The following is a 27,792-nucleotide window of genomic DNA, read 5'->3' as shown; positions in this document are numbered from 1 at the left end:
AGTGCCTGCTTAAAAATACATATAAAAGATTTGCAATTAGTATGTAGAATTATAACATGTAAACTGATCATTTCAAGGTCAATTACAACTTTGACCAACTTTTCATAATTTTCTCTGCTATTCCTTATGTAGTTAGGTCATTCTTTTACCCCCAAGAACATGGAGGTATCTTGGCTATAGCTCTATACCATTAATAAATCCAGAATGATTTTACATTTAGGGATCGTAAAGAGATTACTATATAAAGTTTTTTTGAATATTATATGAAACTCTGAGTTAAACACAAAATATAAAGCATCACATGAGGCATGACCCTGGCTTTATGCTACTATTTCCCCATAGCTTAGCCATGATGCACTCATTACATGATACTGCAGCAAACCTTGATTTCTGTGTTGCTACATTCAAATATCACAAATTCTTCTGCAGAGCAACATGTCTTTCCTCTTAGCCACTCTGTCATCAACCATACTTGAATTGTTTGCTGACCCACATAACACTTCAGGATGAGCTACAGAGATCTATTCTTTCTACTATCAGAATCACAATCATGGAGCTAAAATTATATATTAAATTTATAGAGAAAAAATAAACTTCACAGAGACCAACAAGTTTATCCATCACTTCAACGTTAAACATGTTAACTGGAAATACAATCTCATGATAGAGAAATGTATTTGTTGATTACAGTGAGGATTCAAACCTGGAAGCAGCCAGGCAGACTGTGAGAGCCGTTCCAAGGCTCACCTGTTTGAATTTAGTTTACATAGGTAGGAAGAGCAGGCCACTGATAGGAAAATTGCAGTTAGTCTTGACAGGGAATTAAGAGTAGCTCTAATTGTCTAAAACTATGCAGATGCCATGTATGCACAGAAGACAGCAGGGCAGGCTCCAAACTCTTTCTTCCCCAATGATGCATAGCGATGCAACAGGTGACACCCATGTTAGACCTTCTTTATCTCACTCCCCGGACACTAGTGTGAGTTGAAAGGCTGGTTTAGGCAGGTAGGCGTGTTCCTGTATAGGCTACAGGGGGAGAGCCTGTTCTGCTTTAAATCTATGCAGATGGCTCTGTTCTCGTGTCTGCTAGACAGGGAGGGAGGGGGCGGGGGCCCAACTGCCAGAACATTTTACAATATGTTCACAAGTGTGAAGGCTTAGTCTAGCTGTCTTCCTCATCGCCCTTCCTCTGGGTTCTGTGACTATGCACTCAGCAGTAAATAGAAAGTGCTCTAGCTGTCAATGTCATTAGCATCAGAGAACCATGGAGAGCCTGGGCTAAGGGGCTTATAGAGCACTTCCATGGGCACCGAAGTGTTTCCAGCTCCAGCATGCCCGGGTGCATCCTCAAAGCATGAAGAGATGGATTGAACGGTGCAGTTCAAAACCAGTCTCCCAGTAGCCTGCTACCCACAGATCACTGAAACGACAGACTATGGCAACCCCCCCCCCCGGAACGCTACGGCTTATCGTGCTGATGTGTAATTAATCTGCTGAGCAGTGACAGGACATGGCAGCAGAGAGCTTCCAAACCTTTTAATATCTGGCAAGCCAGCGCACGCTTGGGGAGTCCTGGGCCCATGCTTTGTTAGCATAACAGCCTGCAACAAGGCTTTAATCTGTGATTCCACATATGCTAAATAACTGTGCTTATTAAAAATCACAAAGGGACTTTGCTCAGCTCTCATCCAATCTCAGCAGCCCCGTGTAAGTGGAGCGACCGTCGGGCCCTGCAAGCCAGTGGGCGAGGGTGTGGGGGTGCATGTTCCCCGGGATGGCCAAGGCTTGGTCACAACTCAGGTGACAGCACCCCTGCCAATCTGTGACTGCCATGCACCTTGGACTTGCACTTAGGAAGGCTGGGAGGCAGGTGGAGCCCGGAGAGGATTTGAGCACTAGAGGCAGAATGCTAAGTGACTAAGGAATTCCAAAGAAATGAACAGATACAAGCAAAGAAAAACACAAACGAAGTCTTATAGGAGCCACGTTAGCATCTCCCAGATACTCTTGTGTGGGTGACATCAAAGATATTTTCACACGGCGTCACAAAGTGGTTGCTAAAATTAAGATGCAGCTGGTGGCCCCAACAGACCTCTGGTGATATTACAATTTGAGAGTAGTTACTGATAGAACTTACAAAGAATTCCAACTTTCCCCCAAATCTAATTACCTGAGAAAAGTTTTCTAAAATTATGAAATTATCTTAAAATGTGAAACTGGTGAGTCCGACAATTTATTTTCTTCAAAACATATTACTTTTTATTGCCCTAACGTTGCATATGATGCCGGGGCCCAGGTTCACACCTTTGTAGACATGTGTTCCCACACCACACACCTCACCACAGGCCCCATAATCCTACACCATGGGTCACTGAGAAAAACAATTTAGTTATGTGTCCCAATTAGGAACATGAAATCATTTTTCTCACAAGTAGGCTCAATTAAGACTTCCTATACTCCTACATTTCAAATATTGGAAATGTCTTTGAATGCTCTATTAAAATGTATTCTGTAAATATATTGATTGATAAGAAATCAAACAAACTATCATAATAAAGCTGCACTCAAGGGATTAAATATCAGATGTCTTTTCACAAAGTCTTTAGAATCATTGTTTCAGTGTAAATTTGAGGTTGTCCAGTCCCCCAGTACAGCGGCCCCTTCAGAGGACTGGCAGCTCTTCCTTTCACATGCTGGGATGCCCTGCCTTTCCCATGGGCATTATTTAGGCTCAGGAACTTTCACGAGCATACAGTTTTACGGGTTCTAAATGCTATTGATCCTGGGCCTCCCCGGTGGCGCAGCGGTTGAGCGCTGGGTTGCGAGGCTGCGCGCGGCCTCTGCGGCGCCGGTTCGATCCCCGGCTGCTCCCCGGCCACCAGAGGAGGGTCCCACATGGCGCGCAGACCTCTCCTGCCGCCCGCTGCTCCCCTCAGCAGTGTACTTTGGTCCTTCTGCCTGCTCTGCTCCCCGCTCTGGCTCTGGTGAATTCTCTCACCCTCCCGCGCTTCTGACTGTACCCAGTGCATGTATAAACAAAACAAACAAACAAACCAGCAAACAAATAAATAAAGCATGCCTCTATAAAAAAAAAAATAAATAAAAAATAAAAAAAAAAAAATATAAATGCTATTGATCCTGGTGCAGTCCTTAATAAAGACACCTCTTTTTTTTAAGATTTATTTATTTATGCATACAAGAGCTGGGGTACAGCCAGAGATGTGGGAGGTGAGAGGACTCACCAGAGACAGAGTGGGGAACAGAACAGGCAGATCTACTGAAATCCACTGCTGAGGGGAGCAGCAGGAGAGTCAGGAGAGGTCTGCTGCGCCATGTGGGTTGCTCCCTGGGCAGCCTGGGATTGAACTCGTGCTGCAGAGGCTGCGGATTGCTTCATAGTGAGGTGCTTAACCCCTTGCACCACCAGGGAGGTCCAAAAACACTTCTTTCTTAATAATGAATTTTCAATTCTTCAAAGTCCTGAAGTATTCGCAACAGCAGAGGAAACACAGTCCTATCATAAATAAGTAAACTGTGTGCTTCTCAAAAGATCAGTTCAGCAGCTCACTCATTTTTTTTCCTCAGCACTTAGAGTCTTTTATTTCCAAACTGTAAAATATACTCATTGCACATGTTACTTTCATTCCACACATGCGTAGTATTCCTATAGTGTGTATGTACATTCAGAGGTTATATAGTCATTTGTTGAATATTCTTTACAAATAATTTCATAAGGCAAAACTGTCAAAACTGTAAAATGATCCTATTCTCCTTCCTGTGCAGGCAGGAAGTCACCTCCTCTTGGCTGGGGCCTCTGCCCTTTGTATTCTGTCCAGCCCACATGGGACACCAGAGAAGCAATCTGGCTTTCCTTGGGACTGGAGGAGCCCACGCCGTGTCTTCCAGGGAGGCACAATAATGCCCTCGTCACTGTTGTTGTAGGTCCAGGTAAATGTGTCACTTGAGCTCTGTGGAAACACTTCTGAAAAGATCTAGAATCCAGAATTGAATGGTCCTGGGCTCCAAGGAGACAGATATGGCCTGTGGTTCAGCCACAGCAAGACTCTAGGCTTTAAGACACATTAACTGTCATCTCCCTTAACTTTTCTTAGATGGGCATTTTGGCTCTAAATTTCCTAAAACTATTTTAATCAAGATGCCCCGAAGCAGCTTTTGGTAAAGAAAGCGCAGCTTCACAAAGGCAGATCTTTTATCACTGCTTCTCTTCCCTTCCCCGCAGCCAGCCTTCTCCTCCAACATGTTTACCAAAGTCAGTGCCATAGCAATGGCTGAAAAATCGCCCTATTGAATGTCCCCCAACAACTACACTCTAGACACCTCAGAAGGTGCCAGATCACTGGAGAGCAAGTGAGCAATGCATGTTGACTTCAGGATTAAGCTGCCGAGAGCTTCCTCTTGGTGGAGAAGGTGGGAGGCACCGCAAACACTTACTGGGTGGGGCAAGTGTGGGGCCAGTGCTTTGTGGATTTCCTCGTTTAATCATTTTAACACCCCGACAGACTAAACACCGTTCCTGCTCCTGCTTCCTAGATGTGGGAAGTGAAACAGAGGAACCATGGGGGCATCGCCATGGCCGCTGGAGGTGGGACGTGAGCGCCATCACCCCCACCCACTGCCAGTGCCCCCTCGCCTGGCCCATCCCCAGCAGCGGCCTTGAGGGGAGCTGGGATTGTTCCTCTCCGGTCAGTGCATTGGCTGCGTTTTAAACGCCCACATTTCATATGAATTCATTTTAAGATTCTCCTATTTTTAGGTAACAGGATCTGCATATAATTTAACTATTGAATTAATTTTTGTTCTTCTATGTTTATAATCACACAACCTCCTAAACTGATGCTCTGTGACACCCCCAGAAAAAGCCCACTTTTCAGGTCTCCCTGGTTACTTGTCTTGTCAGAAAATTGTTCTCATTCATTTTTAGTTACTTCCCGCTGGCATCACAAGCCTCTCTATATTCTTGTGTATAAAATGGTCCTCAGGCGTAAGCAGAATGAGGATCACCTTGCACTGTGCTGGCAACAAAAGGAAAAGAAATTTGGACAATTTCTTCTGGAGTGAGTGTGCGTGGCTTCCTCTGTTAAGCCTTCCTGACCTCTGGTAAAATTAACTGCTCCCGATTTGGAGTGTCCAGGGTATCCCACATAACTCTATACATCACTACCCTCCTCAGTATTTTTACAAATCTATCTTTCTCCCAAGACAGTAACTACTTGCGAGAAAGAAAGGAAAAAGAACATGTTGTGTTTGCTTTTGTTTCCCCAGAATTAGGTACCATTGCTGATGTAGGCTAGATGCTGCCTACACTTCTCTAGGTTGACAAACCTAACCCTGGTAATAAAAATAAATTCATGAAAATTTTATCAAACTTTATACAAAATTCTAGATCATGCAGAAAAAATTGTTTGAATAGCAATGAAAATATATGACAACCTTTTAGAGAATTTATGGTACCGGATATTACATATTTTACAATGTGTTTTATGTTGGAATAATGAAAACAATGTGGGTTTGGAGGAGGGATAACCAGATGAGTGAAGCAGGACAGTGTCTAGAGATAACGTCCCAAAGTTAATATAATATAAACCAGGATTTATTTCAAATCAGGGAGAAATGTGTTTATTCAATAAATGTTGCAGAAAAAGTAAATGTGTAGAATTTTTGGGGGGGAGGGTAAAAGTAATTAGATTCATACAAAACTCTTCACACTAAGATAAAATCTATATGCATCAAATATTTTAAGTCAAACCATAAAAGAATTAGAAATGATGTTTTACAAATAATTATCTTGAATGTCAAGAAGAGTCTAAGAATAACAGCATCAAAGACATAATCCCATAAAGAAAACAATGCATTTCACCCATCAACATTTACAGTTTAAATAGTTCGAATTCACTATAGTAACTTTCAGGGCACAGGCATTAAAGAATCACTACCAAGCTCTCGCCAGCCACTGCGGCACAAGTTCTATCCCTGTCCAGGTCGCTGACTCACATGGCACAATAGACTTCTCCTACCTCGCCCGCTGCTCCCCTCAGCGGTGTGTTTCAGTAGATCCACCTGTTCTGCTCCCCACCCACTCTGGTGAATCCTCTCACTCCCTGCACCTCTGGCCTACACTCCAGTTCTTGAATGCATGAATAAATAAATCTTTAAAAAAAAAAAAAGACTTTCAAATTAAATTACTTCCCGATAAAAGTACCTACAACCTATATGATACTCAAAATATTATTACAAAAAAAGTTTAATCGTAAAGGAAATGGTCACAATCATGACGAATAAAGAATAAATTCCTCCTCGGGATCCTCGCTTTGGGAGCGGATCTTAACATGAGCTGCCATGTTTCCCCTCAATAATGGCCACAGTTTGAAGGCCTGGAAGTGCCGGGAGGCGAAGCCCTGGAGGAGCTGCCCTACTGTGTGGGGGCCAGTAGAACTTTCCAGAGGACCCCTAGGGGCTCTAGGGACTGGGTTCAGCAAGTGTGAAACACTTTAGCCACAGCGGCGCTTCTAAAATTATACTCGAAAAATGTGACCACACGAGTTGGCAGGCACACAGGGTGATCACAGGAGTGCTGCTTTTGTGGAGAGATGAGGAGCAGCTACGATGCTCATGTGCAGAGCGGAAGCAGGAGGAGCGGCCCCTGTCACACAATGACCAGGGGCCCCTCACTGATGAGGAAAGACTTAGGAAGCAAAAGTTTGTGTTACAAACTAACACGCAGGACACGATTCCATCAGAGCTGTGTGTGTCCACGTGAGTGCCAGGCACAGGTCTTGAGAACAGTCTAGAGATAATGTGCCCGCTGCGGAGGGTGGTTTTCTCCAGGAGTTTGTTTAAACAGGAATTTTACAAACATTTTCTTTATGCGAAACTACACTGGCTAATTTTTTTTCAGTCAACATTACATTCTTCCAATCAGAAGACGCAATGTTTATTATGGAAATAACAAAATCGATGAAAATGACGCATTCTATGTTTCTGTTGAACTTCTGGCATGACATTTAAAAATACGAGGTATTCAGGCAATCATCATGCGAGCACATGGTCCTGAGAGAAATAAAAATCAACAATAACACCTTTTCGAAGTCATTATGCTTATGCTCATAATGTTTCCTCCAGATCGGCTGGTAAAGAATTTTCTCTATGTCGCCATCATGTATTCTATAAAATGCAAATTGAATACATTTTTTATTTAAGGGAACTACAGATGTTACAGTTTGCTGCAGAGTTATTGTCAGAGCAGCTTTATCATGTGGATACTTTGGGTTATTTGTAGAAACGGCGATCAACTGCATGGGTATCATGGTGAACTCACTGCCATGCAGGACGCATAGCTTGTTCATTTTGGTGGAGGCCACGAGAGTTGGGGGCTGTCAAAGAGGGGCCTGCCAGGGAGATAAAAGGGAGGGGAGGGGGGGTGAGGAAGGAGAGAGGCACAGCTGAGCAGGGAGGCATGAACATCAGGGGCTGTATAATCACAGAGGCTGTTCCCAGCTATAAATCAGTGAACTAACATCATGGTTCAAAAATAAAATCCTGTGTGTGTAGAGCAGCCTGTGAGTTAGTCGCTTCAAGAACTGAGCTGCTAGGATTTCATGCCTGAACCTACGAATGTTTGTGTCGGACCCCCAGTAATCTTGCCAGTTGGAGGCCTTTCTCTTTGATAGGTCTGAAGCCTCAAAGCCACATTTGATGGAGAAAGTAATGGAGTGTCATTGTCCTTGGTTCTCTAAGTCAGGTTACTCAGGTAACCTTACTGACTTCTGCCCAACCCCACACAGTCTCTTTTTCTAAATAGAGAGGCTTCTAGAGCTTGGTGCTAACCGTCACCAAGAGCTTGGAGGGTTGCTTGGTTTTAGTTTGGGGGGGGGGGTTGGTTTGGTCTCTGAGGACCACCTGTGCTATTGGTGATAGAATTTTTAGAAGGTACTTCAGCTGGAAAGACCAGATGGAATCTCAGACTAAATCATATCCTCTGTCCTATGTTGCTCTATGATTTCTAAAGAACCATACTTTCAACCGTGCATGACGACGGGCATTAGCTGATGATAAATCTGACCTCGTAGTAACTGTGACTTTGCAGTGCCCCAGCTGACCCTCTGCTCCGGGCAGTCTTTCTGCAGTGTGTGTCCTCCTGGGGCCTACCCATCACAGGGTCCTCTAGTCCCCTACCTAGTCCCCTCTAGTGCCCGACCCCATGGTGGTGCACCTCGGTAACAGTCCTGCTGACTCAGCTTATCCCCTAACAGTAAATAAACCCAAAGAAACGCCTCAAGCTCAATGCCAGTGAAAGCTACTCGTGTCCCTACTGGCATGTGTCTGTTCCTCTCGAGCCCGCGTTGCCCTGCTCCCCTCCCAGCCATCTGAGGTGTCCTCTCGTCACTAAAGCATGTGGCTGAACCAACATAGTTAGCAGTGAACACATTTAAAACATTGTTCAACCAGGAAAGTGTCCAAGTTTAAGTGCATGCCTTAAAATAAGCAATGCTATTCACTATCTAGCACTTCACTGGAACGGATTCTCTAAAGGGTCGTCACATAGTGGACCTCATGCTAAGTGATGCGAGATTTTGTTGCTTAACATAAACAGCTAATGACATAATCATTGTGAAGATTGGTGTGTTTTTAATGAAAGAGTAGATGCACATGGAGAAATGAGGATAAGAAATTAACAAATTTGATAACTCCATGGACAAATGGCAATTCTGGGCTCCAGGAACATATAGGCATCACAGAATAAAGCAGGAAAACCCTCAGATACTGCCAGGCATGGGACCCTCACAGAGTAGCTTTCATCTTTGAAACTCAAAGTTTTATTAAGTCCTGAAGCCCTGCAAATGCTCAGTGAAATTTTAAGAATGATGCACAATCTTTGATTCACAAATGCAGAACTGGAAATGAACAGAAGTTAATTAACATGCATAGAGGAACAGAAGGCGTTTCAGACAGACTCCCTAAATCTCAGTCGGCACGCCTCAAACTGCTCTGCCTATAGCTGCAGTCGGCTCAATTACCCTTCAGAAGCCACGCGTCCTCGCGTCGTCTCAGTGCACACCTCATGGAGTCACCCTGTCTCCAACCCTTCCAATATTTTCAGAATTTAATGGCAAAAGAGTCAGGGGCCCGGGGTTCCAGCAAGGCTGGCGGGAAGGACATGGCAGGAAGAGAAGAGGGAGGCGCATCTTCAGACGGGGTCAGCCCTTCGTGGCAGGCCCAGATAACAGAGTCGCCGATGAAGCTGGGATTTCAATCAGCCGCTAAGCAGACTCCCACCGAGGCACAAACTGGGGAAACGTGAACAGAGAAGACAGACGACAACCATATGGCTGCTCTTAACGACCCAATAAATACTAGAAAAGCGTGGCGCTGCTAATCACTTCTAAACTAAAATCTCATTTGGATGTGGTGTTTCCAGCTTTAAGGAAGACAAAATGTCAATTCTCATTTACCTTTATTCACACATTGCTGGGGAGCCAAGGACCATAAGCGGAATCACACCAAAATAGTCATGTCTTTGCTCCCTTCCAGGCTTCCTCTGTCCTTGTTCCTACCCAGCCCCGGTGCCAGCCGGCCCCACGGCCACTGCGGCCTTCACCACCCGGGCCTCGGCCTGGTGAGAGGCCTCTCTTCCTGGCCGGGCCCTCTCTGGCCAGCCCACACACAGAGGGGTGACAGGTGCTCACGGGAGCCTGCCCTGCTCCTGCTTCTCAGTCACCAGCTCCCGACCTTCCCGGGGCGCCCTCCTGCAGCCGCACGCTGGCACGTCCCCCTGCTTGCGCCCCCCACACCCCGGCGCAGGGTCCTCAGAACATCCTGCCCCGTCTCTGTCGTCTCTCAGGCAAGCCCAAGGTCACCAGACGGTCCCTCTGCACACGCAGAGCAGCGGACGCTGCCCGGACACTGGGAGCGCGGGCAGGTGGAGGCCACGCGCCACGGGCCCTGCGGGTCCTGCTCCCGCATCCACTCGCAACGCGGTCATCGCCCCAGAGCCCTCACCAGGGCCACCTCCACAAAGCCTTCTTGTAGCACCCCGGGGTGGGAACTTCTTTCTCCCAACCCCACCGAGCGCTTCTCGGGCTGTCTCGGGGCCTTCGGGCTGGGCATTTTGTCCTCTCTGTGCCCTCTCCTCCCGCCGGGCCCTCCCAGGACCTTCACGCTCCCCGTGCGGCCTCGGGTCACGGGAGGGGCCGTCACCTGCCTCCCTACATGAAATTTTCCCAAACTGTGAGCGGCAAGGAAAGATGCACCTGCTACGGGTCCCCCTTGGCTGCAGAGGCCGGATGCATCACCTGTGTGACGCCTGCTGCCCCGACCAGCGCTCGAGGTCAGTCCTTGCTTTCTGCAGTGACTAACGCAGCCAATAGTCATCGATTATGAATGTGAGCTCTATGTCCTGCAGACACGTTTTATGTATTTTCCTTTCCAATCTTTAAACAGAAAGGTTTTCACTTTATTTCCTGCAAACACTCCTGCCAGAGGGTCAGCAGAGCCCGCTGTCCGGTTCTCTGAGCGCAGAGGAGAGTGGTTCCTCCTCACTTCTGGAAATTCAGATTTGAGGATCCCAAAGTCATTTTCTCTTCCAAGACATTAGTGGAAGCCAGTGTTTTGCCACTCGTGGGTCAACAGCCTATGAAATTCTTGGTTTTGCTTTTATCCTCCATATGCTCACATTGTCCTTTCAAAGCTCAATTTTTTTTTTTCATGTTCTTGACATGGGTGTTAACCGCGCTCCACGCAGTTTATGAGGGAGAAAAATGAGCAATTACTTGCTGCTGACTTAGGAATTTACAAATGTATAAAACAACCACACTTGAAAGCGATCCTGTGAGCTATTTGTTTTGTTTTGTTTTGGAAGTCTAAAAGTAACGCTCAGATTTGGTAACCAGCTTTAAGTAGTTTTTGCAGCACACATCTTAAAAGCTAAATTTTGTCGTGACCCTTGATAGCTTCTTGAGAGCGAGCTTGACCTGAATAAGAGATGATGGGCCTTAATGACCGCTGTCGCCGTGATGAAGTGCGCGTCCCCAAGAGCCATCCATCACCTGCTTGGAGGATCAAGAGGGCTATTTCCCAGCCGAGAAGCAGGCCTCATTCTCTTGGCCCATTACTCTCGCATCTCCTCTCTATCCTCCTCACTCCATTAGCCTCCCGGGTATCTGCAGGGAGACTCACAGACTGACCTCCAGCCCTGACCGCTCCATCTACCCATCCTGGTTGAAACTTTCTGTGCTGCTTACAGCTGTATTTATCTGTTTTTGCACCAATTCTCAGAATTTCATTTGTAAATCTATTTAAATGATCTTTTCTATCCACTGCTATCTGTTCTGGTAGATTACAATATCTTCTCCCCTAATCTAAGACCCTGTGGTCTAGAAGAACTCCCTTTTCTGATTCCTGATAGAGCCTTGTTCCTTGCTTGCCTGCAGCCCTTGTCTAAAGCCAAAGCATGACGTTCACTGCCACCCCCACACTCCTAGCGGGTCTTAAGCTCATTCCACAAAAAGATGGAAAATGAAGAAGTCTCTTGGGGAGGCTTCTGGGGATAACCAACAGGCTCAGAATTGCTTGTGTCTTGGTGTGGTGTTGTGCGTGTTTTTCTTCTACTGTATAAAAAAGGCAAATTATAGCACAGAGAATTATAGATCATCAAGTGAAAAAAAAAAAAAGAAACAACTTATAATGTTCAGAGACCTGGAGTTTCCTTGGAATTGAGAAGGCAAGAACTATTTCTGATATTCAAAATATGTAGTATGGAAACTGCTCATTGGCTTGAAAAGTGGAATCATAAATGAAGCCGAGGTCAAGCTGGCGGGTCTGCGGTGGGGATTCTGGTTGTCCTGTGTGTGTAGGTTTCCTGCCACACAGCACTGGGCTCTGGGCTCTGGGCTCCTCACCTAGGAGGCTGATATTTCCATGTAATAGTGCACAGGAATCTTTAGCAACACCACGAAGAACATGCCTGTTGACTTAATTTTCTACTAGGTTATAAAAAAGCTGGAAAGTTGACTTGGATTGAGTCCAGGCTTCAGAGCCTCACAAAGACACACCTAATTTCTATAAAACTCTCAATCCCTTTAACACTTAAAAATTCACACCATTTTCTTCACTGTAGACTAATGTTTTATCTATAACTTTTAAAAATTTTTCTTTAAATTTTCAAAATTTTAACTGACCCTGTCCGTAAATATATTCTAATTTTTACCTTAATTTTTAAAAAATGACATTTCTTCTTACCAAGTACACAAACCTTGGTTTAGAATGAACTGTCCTTGAGTCCGAATACTTGACCGGTTTTTGAAAAATGCAATGAGAAGTTTCTAGTTTGTCACCCAAATTGCATGTCAGGCAATCGAGAACATGTTTGTCCTGCTTAGAGACCATTCCATCACAATCTGAGTTTGACTTCAGACCTTTCACAGCTCAATTTTAGTTAGAATGAAGAAAAGACGACAGCAGGGCACAGTGCAAAGGCAGAGAGACCATTTCTCTTGGACCAGCACAGGCAGAACGAGAGGCCGTGTGTGTCTTCTGCTTTGCTCCTGTTTTCCCATCCACCCTCCACACTCAGCGGCCCTCTGGGCCACCCGGGGGCCTGGGAGCCGCACAGGCTGTCATTGTCTCAATTCGTCCTTGGAGGTGTCTGTGGCGGCGCTGGTGACTGTGTTGGACAGGGGAGCAGTCCACGCTTCCCTGCTGCAAGTAAAGTCTGTCTTGGGTGGCCAGCTGAGGGAGGCTCAGCCAACCTGACATCTTTTCTCAAAAGCAAACACAAAGCCCGCCTTCCATTATTCTCAGATACTGGAAAAAATAAGAGCAGATAGTCTGTCTTAGGAAAACATCCCGAGAAATTGAGTCTTGTGATGTGAGATTCTAATCAAGGCAAAAACAACCGAAAGAAATACGGATCCCCTATGAGGATAGTAATTTGATCAAACTAAAACATTAATAAGAAAATCTGGGAACATAAAATATGCAAATGCCCTATAAATAAAAATTGTTCATTATTAGGTGACTCTTATTTACTATTCATTTTTTTTCCTAGTCAACATCTCCCCAGAAGATGAAATCAGAGACAGAGACTATGAATATTAACTTTCATTGAAAGTAATGTTCCAGTTGACATACACTGAGCCCAACTCAGGAAAATGCAAGAAATAAATTGCATGTTGAGAAAGATGAAAACTCCATTTATTACATCGAGTTTAATAATTATGTTATTTATTATTGTTCAGGGGATAGCTTTAGTATCTAATTTCACTTGAAATAAATCTTGGAGCTATTTTAAGATGTCCTCGACTGTTTCTGATAAAAAAGGTTCCATCTGAAGGAGCTCAGCTCTCCTCAAAATCAAATAATCTAAAACAAAAAGTATTATTTTACATGTGATTTCAGGACTCTATTAGGTCTCAAAAATATAAAACAAAATGTGTGTCATTGGCTGCTAAGTGGTAAAGCCAACACCCCCTTCGGGAATAAAACTGTCGGCCGGGTCAGGTCATACGTTGCTTTTACACGGGGCTGCACGGCCGTGACCCCTGGGATGCAGGGAGCATAGAGTGGTCCTGCAAGGGGCGCGGGCCAGCCTCACTCTTGGGGAGTTGAAATCTGTCAGCAGTTGAAGGGGGCCTGCCCCACCCCGAGGATGTGGCAGTGTCCCCCGAGTGTCAGCAGGCTGCGCCCCCCAAGTGCCTGCAGGTGGTGTCCCCCGAGTGTCTGCAGGCGGCACCCCTGAGTGTCGGTAGGTGGGGTCCCCCGAGTATCAGCTGGCGGCGCCCCCAGTGAATCGACAGGCAGTGCTCCCCGAGTGTCCGCAGCCTCTGCCCGAGCGGGCCCTGCGCAGAGCCCTGGCGGGACCCCTGCTGCTGCGCCAGGGCCTCCCCCCGGGCCTGCGCTGGGGTTTTCATGTGCCATCTCCTGCTTTCATGGAGATTGTTGCTGACATCGCCTTTTTATAGTTTCTTTGGGGTGTTGTTAGCAGCAGACGAGCTGCACGTACATAAATGAGCCCAGTCTCGGCAAGCAGCGGGAGTCCAGGCTGCGTGAAGATAGGGGAGACTCACCCCAAGAGCCCTCAGGCCTTTCGGTTCCTTCCTCCGCCCTGCACACCCCGCGCCCAGGACCCGGGACCTGTGTTCCATCCCTGCATCGAACTGCAGCGCCGGTTCGATCCCCGCTGGCCTCGCAGAAACCCACATGGTGGGCAGACCTGTCCTGCCGCGCCCGCTGCTCCCCTCAGCAGTGTACTTCGTCAGTCTGCCTGTTCTGTTCCCCGCTCTGTCTCTGGAGAATACTCTCACCCTCCCACACCTCTGCCCTGTACCCCGGTTCTTGTATAAATAAATAATAATAAATCTTTAAAAAAAAAATCACTCATCAGGAACACTTTCTTTTGCACACATGTTAAGTGTGCTCTGTTTTCTCCCTGATGACTTCGACTTCTATCTTCAACTTCAACCTCTCTAGCCTAATCAGGACAACTTGCTTCCATTTGTGATTTTTCTGAATGTTAGTTCCGGCTCGTGAAAGTTTACCTGGGGGCACTGTTTGAGGACCCATTTGAAAGCATCAGCCTCCTGTGAGGATCCCGTCTCAGGCCAGGCCCTGTACTACCAGCATCGCTAGATTAAACCATCCCCAGCACCGACTCGGGACCTCAGGTACCACCACAGAAAGCCTCGAGCTCAGGTACCGACGCACTGTGCTTACACATCTTAGCATAACACTGCCCCTCAGCCTGGAAGACATACGCGTGCAGACATGGATATACACGTGTACACACTACATATCATACAAAACATGCATTCTATTGTTGCTAAAGCTAATTTTGTCTGCATACTATGCAGACTATAACATAGACATATTCCATGTGTACACATGTATCTGTAACAACACTCAAGGGCTCTGCATGTGACATCCAGGCTTGAATGTCACACCGTCCTCACTTTTCCCCAGGCCTTCTCTAAGATTTGCAGTAACAAAGCGCTGTTCATGGCCCCAGCCCTGGTCTGATGAGGACGATGGCTGCTGCTGCTCCTGTGTCTCTGCATCCTGGGATTACCCAGCAGACAGGGAGCGGCACCTCAGCAGACCCTCACCCACTGCCTCGGAAGGCGTGCCCCTTGGAGGAGAGGTGAGCTGTGAGCTAGCCCTGGCGTCTGTGTTTGTGCCCTCACACCTTTCCAGCTCAGGAGAGAGGTACAATCAGATTGGGATGGACCCAGGGATTTTCAAGGTAAAAAGTTTAACATACAAATTACAAAATGATCATAATAACACAATTATTTTTAAGGTGACTTCAGCATTTAGGATGTCTTTCAAGAAACACCTGCTCTCTATGAAACCGGAGGCCTGTGTTTGCAAGAGAAAGAGATAGCGAGACCCCAGACAGCACTCGGCTGCAGACCGGCTGTGCTCACCACCTTCTGGAGCCATCCCCTAGGTCAGAAAACCACTCTGGTGGTGCAAGGGGTTAAGACGCAGCACTATGAAGCTAACACAGCCCCTGCAGCACGAGTTCCATCCCTGACCAGGGAGCTACCTACATGGCGCAGCAGACCTCTCCTGCCTCCCTGCTGCTCCCCTCAGCAGATCTGCCTGTTCTGCTCCCTACGCTGCCTCTGGTGAATCCTCTCATCCCCCACACCTCTGGCCTGTACCCCAGTTCTTGTATGCATAAATAAATAAATCTCTAAGAAAAAAAAAGAAAACTGCTAAAGGTGCAAAGGGGTAAAGCGAAGGAGGCCTGTGAGTATCTTGGGGTGTAAACCATAAACCATCACAGCAGAGGGGCTCACAGGCGAGGACACACTGGGATTGCTGGGAAAATCACAAACACGTTTGAACCTTATGGCACTTGAGGCGATTAATATCAGGTGGAAGAAAAGTCAGGCTGCATCTCTCTCACTCATTTCCAGCAACTACGGGGACACCATTGCTTCCGCGTTATAAAAAGAACGTCCAGGCACTTACCGCTCTGGTCCCCGGGCAGCCTGGAGACTGGCACTGCCCGCTCATCCGGTTTGGGACTAAGACATCTTCCCAGCACGAGGGACCCTTTGAGAAAACAAGACAAAACACATCCTTTGGTACAAATGGTAATACACAGGCATTCCCTGGCACATTCCTAGAATCTACTTAATTTGCATTACACAACGATAATGAAGAGAATGGGGCTCAGTGTTTCCAAAGGATGGTCCACAGATCCCGGGGTTCATGGCAACTGCACAGGGGGCTCAGAAGCCAAGGCTGTTTCCTAGGTCTGCGCAAAGGATGCCCAGCACGTCCGGGCAGAAAGGGGGCAGCAGCAGGCCTGCCACGCTCTGCAGGGCCATGATGCCGTCTCAGAGCTGGCACCCAACACCCACAGTGCCATGGCGGGGAGACGACTGGCGTGGGCTGAGACAGCTCCACGCTTTCCTGGAAACCTGCTGGGGAGGGGCCCCTGCGCCTGCATGGCCATGGGAGGCTGTGGGCTCAAGCGGGGCGGGGTGGGGGGGAGGAGCTGGAGCCGCAAGACGGGGTGGGGGGTGTTAAATTTCCATAAACAGAAGATCTCAAAATCTTCTAGAGAGAAGGGTCAGGTCACTTACTTGGAGGCCAACATCAGAATAGAATTTAAAGCAGGAGCCACGCCCTCACAGATCGCAGGGACAGAGTTTCCGCCTCAACTTCTCCAGCCTAATCCGCGACTAAGCGATTTTGAGACTTGTGGGGCGGCAGCATTTACTGAGCATTACTGGGGAGGCCTCCGAGTTCAGGAGAATGTGCGACAGCCCAGGGGATGCCCCGAGTGGCCAGCCGGGCCTCGCCCACAGCGGGCCACCTGGAGGGTTGGGTGGCATCTCCAGCCTTGGGGGCAGGGAGGCAGTGTCCGGTTATGGGGTGTGTCCAGGGGGAGAGGAAGGCCAGGCAAAGGGGGAGCAGCTGTGGAGTTCACTACCAAGGGCACCGTGGCCACAGCAGAGGACTCGGTCAGGAGCAAAACTGGTCAGAGCCCTCGGGACTAGGACCACCCACTCCAGGGTCCAGACCAAGTGACCACGTGGCCACCTTGCTGCAGAAACTAGTGACAAAGCGGACGGTACAAGGGTCCCTCACAGGCCAGGGAGCATTCACCCCTCTCCCTCCTTCATCAACACACACGTCACACGCTCACACCATCACATCAACACACACCCCAGTCCCTAAACACACCTGTTCATACACACACACACACACACACACACAATTTCAGAGAAAACCTGGGGGAGGGAGAGAGGAAATCCAGAAGACTAAAGATGTACCTTAAAGAGGCTACCTGAACCTGGAAGAGCCAGAGTTTGCATCCACAGCCCACACGACCAGAAGTCCTGGTTACACTGGGAGCCAACCGCGGGCACAGACGGGCGCCCCAGAACCGGCAGAGCAGCTCCCCCACTGGGCCTAGGTGGGGCCTGGGCATCTGCATTTTGGGACCGGCCCCCATTCCGTTGCTGATCCCGACCCAGGGGATCTTATGTGTCTTATGCGCCTCCACGGCCACCACCTTCTCGCTCTGGGAGTCTGGGGGGGGGGGCGTCTAGAAAGTGCTAGGCACAGGGTGTCTGGGTGCCCAGTCCCCAGGAAAGCCCTGGTCACCGAATCAGAGTGTCTCTGCCGTCACCCGGCAGCGCCTTGCTGGGGGACAAGTGTACCCCATGTGACTCTGCCCAGAGTCAGAGTCGTGGTTCCCCAGGCTTCGCACCTGGCGCTCCGCCCTCTGTCCTCTCGGGGTAAACCCTCAGCTGCATGTGACTCTACCCTGAGCCTCCAAGTCCCAAGCCAGTCACTGGGCCTAGACATGCCAGGCGGTCTCGGGGACCTGGGCTCAATGGCCTGTGACTATTGACCGTGTCCTCCCAGCGCTCTGGCTCGTGACCATGAGCACGTCAGTTACGGAGGGTCAGAAGTTTCGTTTCTTTGAACACCCAGGTGTAGTGAGTCAGAACACTATAAACACTTGGTTTTCTTTCTCTCTTTAAAATCATTTATGAGGTGATGTTAATTTACAACACTGTGTAAGTTTCAGGGGTACAGGCTCCTGTCTCTACAAACGAGTATTCTTGAACCACACTCACCACCAAACCACCAAACCACCGAAAATTTCCCCTTCCCCTCTTTGGTCCCCAACTCCCACCCTCCCCTTCTTACATCCTGGGTTCTGCTGTCAGATTTCAAAGGTTTGCTTTGGTTTGCTTTTTATATTACACATATGAGTGAAATCATGTGGTATTTGTCTTTCTCCTTCTGACTTATTTTGCTTAACATAATCTCTTCCAGTTCTACTCATGTGGCCACAAATGGCAGGATTTCATTTTCACAGCTGAGTAGTATTCCACCGAGCACACAGACCGCGTCCTCTTGATCCGCATCCTCCTGATCCGCTCCTCTGTCCTCGGGCACTTAGGCTGTCCCATAACCTGGCTGTTGCCAGTAGTGCTGAGTGAATGTGGGGTCACTCGCGTGATTAGCAGCCTTATAGTCACACTATTGACAATGGACAAGTTTTAATTATGACTGTGTAACCGAATACGTGTGTTATTCAGCTTGGACAAAATACAAGCAAAAGTGCCAGTGTTAAGGACGGGGGAGGTCAAAGCAGAGCTGGAGGGAGGAGGGGGGACAGGGCCCCCAGTCATCTTCCCCAGAACTGCTTTGATCGCAAGGCCATGCATGTATTTTATTTTAAACATATGCATCTATGCAGTTGCTAGAAGTTGTGAGAGTATTCAAGCACAAGAGATGCAGAGAGGTTGCGAATCCTGATCCCATTCGTCAGCCTCACTGTTCTAATTAAAGTGAGAAACTCAGTGCTAGAAGGCTGCTGCCACGTCATCCTTCAGTCCCACACTGATGTCCCAGAGGGCACTTCTGGGGTTTTTGTTGCTGTTTTTCTGTTTGTTTCTCAGGCCTCTGTTTCTCCAGAGGCAACGGCGTGTTCTAGCTCAGGGATCCAGCCACTCCAGATGCTGTCATTTTGAGATATGTAGGAAAATGGGGAGCCTAATGTGTGGCCCGGCTCTAGCAATCTCGCACAGCTTATGAAAATGGGGGGCAACTAATATTATCATTCTTGGCATCATAGAGCCTCTCTTGGTTCACTTTCCTTTGACCTCCTTCTTCAGCCCCGGCATGAAAGAAACCCTCGTCACTGCGGATGGCCACTCACCCCACAGGGAGGTGCTGTCCTGCTCTGTCATGGCGGGAGCTGTTTCTCCTGGGGCTGGGCCAGGAAGCCCGGGCCCACCTTCCGCATACTCGGAGGGAACATGGGCTGGGGGAAGGGACATGGGTTATGGGGAGGCAGGGCCACTTGCATGTCACCACTCAGAGTGCGGTTTCCTGCCTCAAAGTCTAGGCTGAAAGGAAATTCTCTGTGTATATCACAGATGCTTATTTTTCACGCCTTGATTTTCCAGAGTCCAAAAAGCAACTAAAACATTTACATAAGGATTCCTATAATCGTCACTACTTTATCTGACAAATCCGTGTGTTGTACAAGGAAATTAGAGAAACTCATTCATAATTTTCTTCTTGATCTGAAACCACAACACAATTACATGTATAATATAACTGGAGAAAATTCTGTTGGCTAGGGAGTCTGACATGATGAAATGGAAGTGCTGGTTTTTCCGTGCTACGCATCTGTTAAGTATTAAATGCTCCTGGGAGAATGACCCAGAAGATAAACAAGTGTCCCATGAATTCCCGCCATGACAAAGCAGGTTTAACTTTGCTCCTTTCTACTTTCAGAAGCTGCAACCTGTTAACTGGGTGATCACTGCATACTGCGGTTTACCAGGCACATGGCTGAAGAGTTTACAGGGGAGTCTTTATGCAGGAGCTGCCAGTTCTGCAGACTGTAAGATCCAAAGGACTGAAAACCACATGCAGAAGAAGGAGCTCTGGATGAGAACACAGCCAGGGAAGAGTCCAGAAGTGATATGTCTCATCTCTCAAGTCTAGAGAATTATAGTAAGAATTCGGAAAACTTGCAGTCAGAGCAGTGTGAAGTGTGTGTGTCAATAGAAAAATCACTCGACTGTGTTTTAGAAAACTTTCTCCTCTTTTGCCCAGAAATGGTAACAGTCAAGAAAAGCACAATTTTTTTTTTTTTGAGCATCTGCATCCCAGGAGAGCTCAGGATGACCCACTGACCAGTCAGCCCCTGTTTCTAAACCCCCGATGAGCTAAGCATGGCTTTGCCGTCCTAAATGATTGGAAAGCATATGAGGAAGAGTATTTTACAGCCCATGGTGCACATGATACTGCTATCCACAGCCACGTTAATGCCGGTGCAGTTTCCACCACGTGCACAGACTTGCATCCTCATAGAAGACCCGGCTCCAGAGCCAGGATATGCACCCCCTGACCCTTTACAGAACAGTTTAGCAACCCTTGATCCATAGTAAATGGTTTTCATTGAAAAATCACTTTATAAAAAAATATCATGGCAGCATTTTAGTGACCAAATAATCCCATTAGTTCGTAGGAGTAGCTAGTCCTGGGTCTTAAGGGATAAGCCATTTCAGTTAAAACCTTCGAGCTGCCAGCCAGGAGTTTGTGCAGGCACTTCCGGGACCCAGGGATTCCGGGGGTTTGAATCGGTAGGAGAGTGGAAACCAACAGCAAGTCATGACATGTGGGATTTATTCTAATATGACCACCAAATGAAAACCTGAAATAAAATATGAATTAAATCCAATTATATGATACATGTCAATCAGAAAAGTGATTCAGTGGTGTGAAAAGTAGTTATTATTATCTATAACCTTATATAAAGATCTATAAAAATGGTTGTTAAAATGTAATTCTTAGGGCCTACCTGGGGGCACAAGGGGTTAAGCACCGCACTATGAAGCAATCTGCAGCCTCTGCAGCACGAGTTCAATCCCCAGCCGGCCAGGGAGCAACCCACATGGTGCAGCAGACCTCTCCTGTTTCGCATGATGCTCCCCTCAGCAATGTATTTCAGTAGATCTGCATGTTCTGCTCCCTCACTCTGTCTCTAGTGAATACTCTCACCCACCGCATCTCTGGCTTGTACCCAGCTCTTGTATGCATAAATAAATAAATCTTTAAAAAAAATGTAATTCTTAAAAATTCTAGAACTAATCCACCAGTCATTTGGGCTATGTCTTGCCATGTCGAGTCAAATGGAAAACTGAAGTATTTAACTGGTTAGTTCTTACCTAAATATCACTCTGTCAAAGTCCGGACATGATATTTTAAAACAAAGAGGCTTTTTTCCCTTCAATTATCTAAATAAATTCTATAATCGGCTTTAAAAAATGACAAATTCTGCTTTCTAAAATGTCATATATGCTATGTTATGTTCCTGTATATTGTATATCCATTACTATATATAAATGTTATTTTAAAATCTTGAAATTTATGGTTTTTGCAAAGGGTTATTTTACCAGGTACCTCAAGCTATTATCAAATGGCATTAAAATTGGTCCCTTGAATGATTCCACAAACATGTAAGTCATAAAATTCATTTTAAGGGGCTAAAATAATTGTGAAAAGGTATTTGTGACAATACAACGGGTGCATAGCAAGATGACAGCACAAATAAATGGTGGTTAGTTCTAGAATTTTAAAGAATTCACAAACAGCTCCACTTAGAGGTTCAGTTCTTCATCCTATCTTTTCCTATCTGTCTGCAACAAAATGATATAGAAAAGTAGTTTCAAAGTTGCCACACCTGCTGATCCCCATGCCAAGTATTGGAGAGAGATAAAACCACTGGAATACACAAATACTGCCGGTACAAATATAAACTGGCTAATAACTTTGGGAATCTATCAGGCATTTTTTAACAAGGTAAAACATATAGCTAACATATGACTCGGTTATTCCACAATTAGACATTTTACTAAGCTAAATGAAAACAGTAGTCCACTCAGAGAATTATATGTGGATGCTCACAGCAATTTTATTTATAGCCCCCAACTGAGACCACTCTGACACTCTAAACTTGAATGGAAAAATAAATTTCAGTATATCCATGCAAAGGACTCCTACTCAGTTATCAACAGTATTACTACACTACTTATAAATGCAGCAATGTGAATGATTGTCAAAATGATCTAAGTGAAGGAATCCAAACATGAATTAGACTGTGATACATTATTTCCTTTATATAAAAACAAACAAATAAACATATAGTGGCTAAAATAGGTCCCTGGTAGTTTTGGGGTATTGACAGACTGTGGGAAGATCCACATAAGAGCAGGAGGCTTACCCTCCAAATTCACATGCCACATTCCTAACCCCCTGCAGAATGTGTCTGTATTTGGAGATAGGATTGTTAAAGGGGTAATTAAGTTAAAATGAGGTCATAATGGTGAGCCCAAATCCCGTTATTTCTGGTGTGTTTTTAAGAAGCAGAGATCATCGGGTCACAGCCACACAGAGAAAAGACCATGTAAAGGCACAGAAGACAACCATCTACAAGCCAAGGCAACAGGTCTCAGAGGAAAAACAACTTGATGACACTTTGACCTTGAACTTCTAGTCTCCAGAATTGTCAGTAAATACATTTCTGTTCTTTGAACCACCAATTGGTGGTACTTTTTAGGGCACTTCCAGTAAATTAAAATAGGGTTATGGAAATGTTCTCTATCTTGATTGGGGTGATGGTTCTGTGGGATTATATATTTGCCAGTACTCATCCATTTGTACCCTTTAAATGGATGCAGTCTGTTATACACAAATTATTTCTCAATAATGTATATAAGGAGAAAACTGAGAAGTTGCCAATGCAATTTATGAGGGGAGTAAAAATCTTTGCATTAAATGGTGCTTGAACTCTAAATCCCTTCCTCACTCCATAGAGTTTCTAGAGAAAAAAAAAAAACAAGGACATCTTACCACCTCATAACAAGTAGAACTTTTTTACAAGGACACAGAAACTTGAACCATGAATGAAGAAATCCAATGAAAATTAAAATCTTCTGCTCATCAAAAGATACTATTAAACATGTGATATAAGTTACAAACTGGGGAAATACTTGTAAATACACGTATCAGCCAAATAATTCAACCCCAGAATATATAACTCATCAACAGAATATATAAAGAACTTTTAACTGTATAGACAAATAACCCAATTCAATATACACGAAGAACTTGGACAGATTATTCAAAAAGATAATCAAATGACAACTGATCATATAAAAAGATGGTCAACATCATTAATAATCAGGAAAATTCAAATTAAAATCACAAATACAATATCACTCCATTTTATATTTTAGCTACTATGATGGTTAAAAGTAAGAAGACTGATAAAAACTAAATGTTAGTGAAAAGATTAATCTGTGGCAATAGACATCAACAGGTGGTTGTATTTGGGGTAAGTGTTGACTGGACAGAGGTCTGAGGGAACTAACTGGAAGTGCTCAAGTGTGAATGAGGAGCAGCAAATACTGGAATGGTAACGGTTTACATTTCTCTAGGAACTACTGTATGTGTCGGGCAGGACAAGTGGAAATCACAGCCAATAGGGTTTAAAGAATTTTACTAAGCTGTGGACTGAAACTATTTACATTTTTAAAAAGACATCTTACTTCTTCAGTGATTTCCCCTCATAACCTTCCATGGCAATAGTCTACGACACTTAATCTAGGATAATCCAAGCCAGTGTCACACAAAATGGAAGATTCCACCAGTAATATTTTATTCTGAAATACAGGGATGTCCTTACTAATTCAAAACTGCTGTTTCATCACTGAATTAGATGAGTAACATATATTTTGATAACCCTCCTCCCGCTCTCAGCTCCGTACTATCTCCTTCCTCTTCCTACTCTCCCTCCTCCTCCTTGATGTGCCATCAGCAGCCTCGTGGATATTAGAGTATATTTAACATTTATTTCTACTATCTTGTAAGCAAGGAAATTAGTAAGTAAATTTATAAAATTTTAAAGCAAACACATAGTTAAGATTTTTTATGATAAAAGTGTGTGGACTCTTCCTATCAGTATTTTACATTCCTGCTTGTTATCTCCTGTTTCTTTGGTAGATGTTGCCAGAATTTTGCTGTTCATTTTTCTTTTCAAGCATTATGACTGACAGGTCTGTCCATACACATTATTTCATTGATTACCCTAGAAACCACACAAGAGACTATACTGTACATACTAACTACATATTTAGAGGCTTAAAACAACCCCCTGTGTGCTCTCACAATCCCTGCTGTCTAGGAGCTTGGGGATGAATTAACTGGGCACTCTGTGCTCAGGGCCTCTCAGGCTGGCTGGGCTACCCTCTCATTCAAAAGGCTTGACCAGAGAGGCATCAAGTTCTCTCAGGTTGCTGTCAGAGTTAATTTCCTTGTGGCTGTGGTCAGCACTCTGTTGCCTGTAGGGTGAAGGCCTCGGACAGGGCTGCCTTACTTTGGCTGCTACTTCATCAGCCAGTGGGAGAATACGTGTCCCCACTCGCTAAGCTGAGTCTTTTATCATATGACTATCAAGATTCAGGGGCCAGCAGAGGCCTCATCAGCATTTGCCATCTTGTCTGAATCAGGACAAGATCATCAGAACTATCCATATTCAAGAGAAATGATTTCACAGAAACAAGGACATCTGGTCACTCGACAAAAATCCTGGGGGTCATATTTGGGTCTGTCCCTGCACATCCAGTTTATGGGTGAGTCGTGAGAGCTTCTGTAAAATGAAAGTTTGAGAAATGATAATTCAGTGTGTGATTTTAGTCGCCAAATTCTCAGGCTATTTTTATCTTCAATATCAACATAGTTTCCAGCTTAAATATGTGAATATTTCAACACCTCCCTGGAGTCATTCTCTTACACTTTTAAATGGAGAACATAATTTTATAACCTAGGAGACATTCAGACATAAATACTAAATGTAATGAGAGAGTTTCTAATTATTTTGGTAAGTTAAATTTGAAGAGATTAATATATTTTATAACAAACAAACAAATATATTTTTGCTGTACTTATGTATCTACTCTTCTAATGGGGATGTATTTCCCATGATATCTTAGAGCAGGAACACTGCACAGACTTGTGAGCTCCTAACTGCAGTGCAGTAACAGGTTAATTCTATACAAAGATAGAACACTTCAAACTACAATTAAGGAGTCACAGTTTATATATTTGCCTGGATGTTTCCATATTTTTTTTTAAACTAAAAAGAGTTATAGTAGGTACATTATAAATTTAAGACAGAAAGCGCTCAAGAAGACTCCTAGTCCATTCCTTGTTGATTAAGTTTATTACTGACCTTGATTGTAGAGTAACAATAATTAGTCCCAAATTTAAAACTATCTCACATGGGGCAGGAAGAAGGTTAGTTCCAGTCAGTCAGCTGGGGGAAAGGATCCTAATCAAAGTTATGGCAATGCCATCTTCTTGCATTAACCCAGAAGTAGGTTCTTCACAAAGCACCGTCCCAGACAGAAACCAGCCGTGGTCTCCAGTGAAAGCCTATGAGGTTATGCTCTAAAGAGCTCTGAGACATAGATTTTGTTCGTGTGTCAGGATAACCCCAGAACTATTTCTTAAGAAAATCCTGGCCCTGCCATAGGGATTCACGTGGCTCTCATACTTAGCTGTATGGGCATGTGTCAAGAGTACTGTGTTTTCATGAAAGGAAATCCACTTTATACACTGATGTGTTTTTTTTTAAAGTTTATTTATTTATTTATTTATTTATTTATTTATTTATTTATTTATTTATTTATTTATTTATTTATAGAAGCACTGGGTACAGTCAGAAGCGCGGGAGGGTGAGAGAATTCACCAGAGCCAGAGCGGGGAGCAGAGCAGGCAGAAGGACCGAAGGACACTGCTGAGGGGAGCAGTGGGCGGCAGGAGAGGTCTGCGCACCATGTGGGACCCTCCTCTGGTGGTCGGGGAGCAGCCGGGGATTGAACCGGTGCTGCAGAGGCTGCGGGCAGCTTCGCAACCCAGCGCTCAACCGCTGCGCCCCTGGGGAGGCCCTATACACTGCTATGTTAACTGTGAAAACATGGATCTTCCCTCACCTTGTAACATGAATATCTGAGGTTATTGCTCTTATTAGAAAACGTAGCCCACATGTTAATAAAAGTTAGATCACAAGGTTGAGTAAGGCTTAGTGGGTCAGCACTCCAGGAGTGCTCAGTTTACATGGCTCAACGCAGGGCCAAAGTGCTAGCTTTCACAGTGGCTCATTGCCTGGTTGACAAGTTGTAGATTCCCAAGCTCCCCTTGTTCTCGGGATTTTGCTTGGTGCCCAAAGTTTCTGCTGGCCAAGCTAAAATGTAGAGGCAGGCAGGGGCCTCTCACCAGGATACATGCCTTGGTCTGAGGATAACTGCTGAAAACAGCAGGTAGACATGGCCAGAGGAGCATAACCAGCTAGACCACCTTGACAGGAAGTTGAGTGTAAACAGGGACTGGAGCCAGGATGTTTGATCAGCAGCAACAATGGAGCCCCCAAGGCAACAGCCCCTATTTACCACCCCACCTCCACCCACCTCAGCTTGAGCCAGACTAGTGTGCATCCCCAATCCACATCCCACCACATTCCTCACACATTCCTCCAGGGACTTGCCACCTTCCCTGAACCTGGTAGGGGGTGGCGGTTGGGGGGTACATCTCCACAGGTGTGAGCCCCTCTAGTTCTCTCTCTCTCACACTTGGACTCTGACTTATCTTTCCTCAGTCCGGCGCTGGCTCCCAACGCTGCTGCCCCACGAGGCGACAAGTTGGAGCCAGCACACTGAGCTTGAAGTCTCGGCTCTTCTGATAACACATGGGTCTGTTTTGATTTCATTTCGTTTTTCCTTAAAGTTCCTGGCTGATATATTTTCTATTAAAAGACCTTAAATATTTTAAATATTGTGAGGCAGTAACATGACAAATTGGACACGGCTTGCAGAAACCAAAGTTAAAATACGGCACTAACCACCCATGCTCTCTGAGGGTCCGTTAGGATCTCGTGTTTTCATCTGAATAAAGGCAGAAGCAGGCAGAAGCAGCACCCACGTATAATATTATCAGTGTCTTCCAAGTATTTCTCTGATGGCTAAAAGGTACTTTTCAGCTTTTCTAGAATGTGAATCCACTACCACATGCAATCATCTATTTCCTAAAACCCATTAATGTGAGGTTAATTTTAAGTCATTGATGTCATTAATTTATTCAGTAAGTAAAGCACTAATATTTGACAGTTGTTTTTCTAGGATGGAGATAAAAACATTAAGAAAGCCTTTTCCATTTAGGAGGAGAAAAGTGAATAAATGAGTAATAAACACCTGGGTTCTTTGAGGGTACACGGGAGGAACCCCTGAGCTACACTTTTGGAAGGACTATATATTACAGCTGAGCCCCAAGGCATGAGTAGGAATCAGACAGAAGAAAATTCCAGGAGAGAAAGGATTCTGAGCAGAGAGAATGAACCAGATACTGCTAACCCCGAGACTGAGTCCCAGCATGTATAACCTCAATGCGATGATATTGATAACTGAGCCACAAAGAGTTAATTATTTCTGTGCAATATTCTGAAAATCTTATTCCTCCTACTGACCTTCCTTGACTTATGACGGGTTTGCATGCCGATAAACCCATTCACAGCTGAAAATACTGTTATCTGAAATGCACTTAAGACTCCTCACCATCACGGCTCCGCCGTGCCTGTTGAAAGGTGCTCAGCACACATACGTGACGACTGTGCTGAAGCCAGAGCAGTATCCAGAACCCGGCCGGGCCCGCACAGCCTGCCGTGGAGTATCAGCT

The 27,792-nt window shown here is 45.5% G+C and overlaps 1 protein-coding gene across 1 annotated transcript in view; it reads right to left on the bottom strand.

Annotated features, from left to right (window-relative positions):
• Positions 1–27,792, bottom strand: part of PRKN (parkin RBR E3 ubiquitin protein ligase) — a gene marked incomplete at both ends in the record, with an annotated part of 806,365 nt that overhangs the window by 463,947 nt on the left and 314,626 nt on the right. The window contains one exon of the mRNA XM_084228791.1: positions 15,991–16,074. Coding sequence (XP_084084917.1) covers positions 15,991–16,074 — 84 coding nt within the window. The remainder of the gene's footprint in view (positions 1–15,990; positions 16,075–27,792) is intronic.

The sequence above is a fragment of the Talpa europaea genome (genome assembly GCF_964194135.1).
Source record: "Talpa europaea genome assembly, chromosome: 2".
NCBI classification, from domain to species: domain Eukaryota; kingdom Metazoa; phylum Chordata; class Mammalia; order Eulipotyphla; family Talpidae; genus Talpa; species Talpa europaea.
This window is presented reverse-complemented; position numbering and strand designations above follow the sequence as displayed.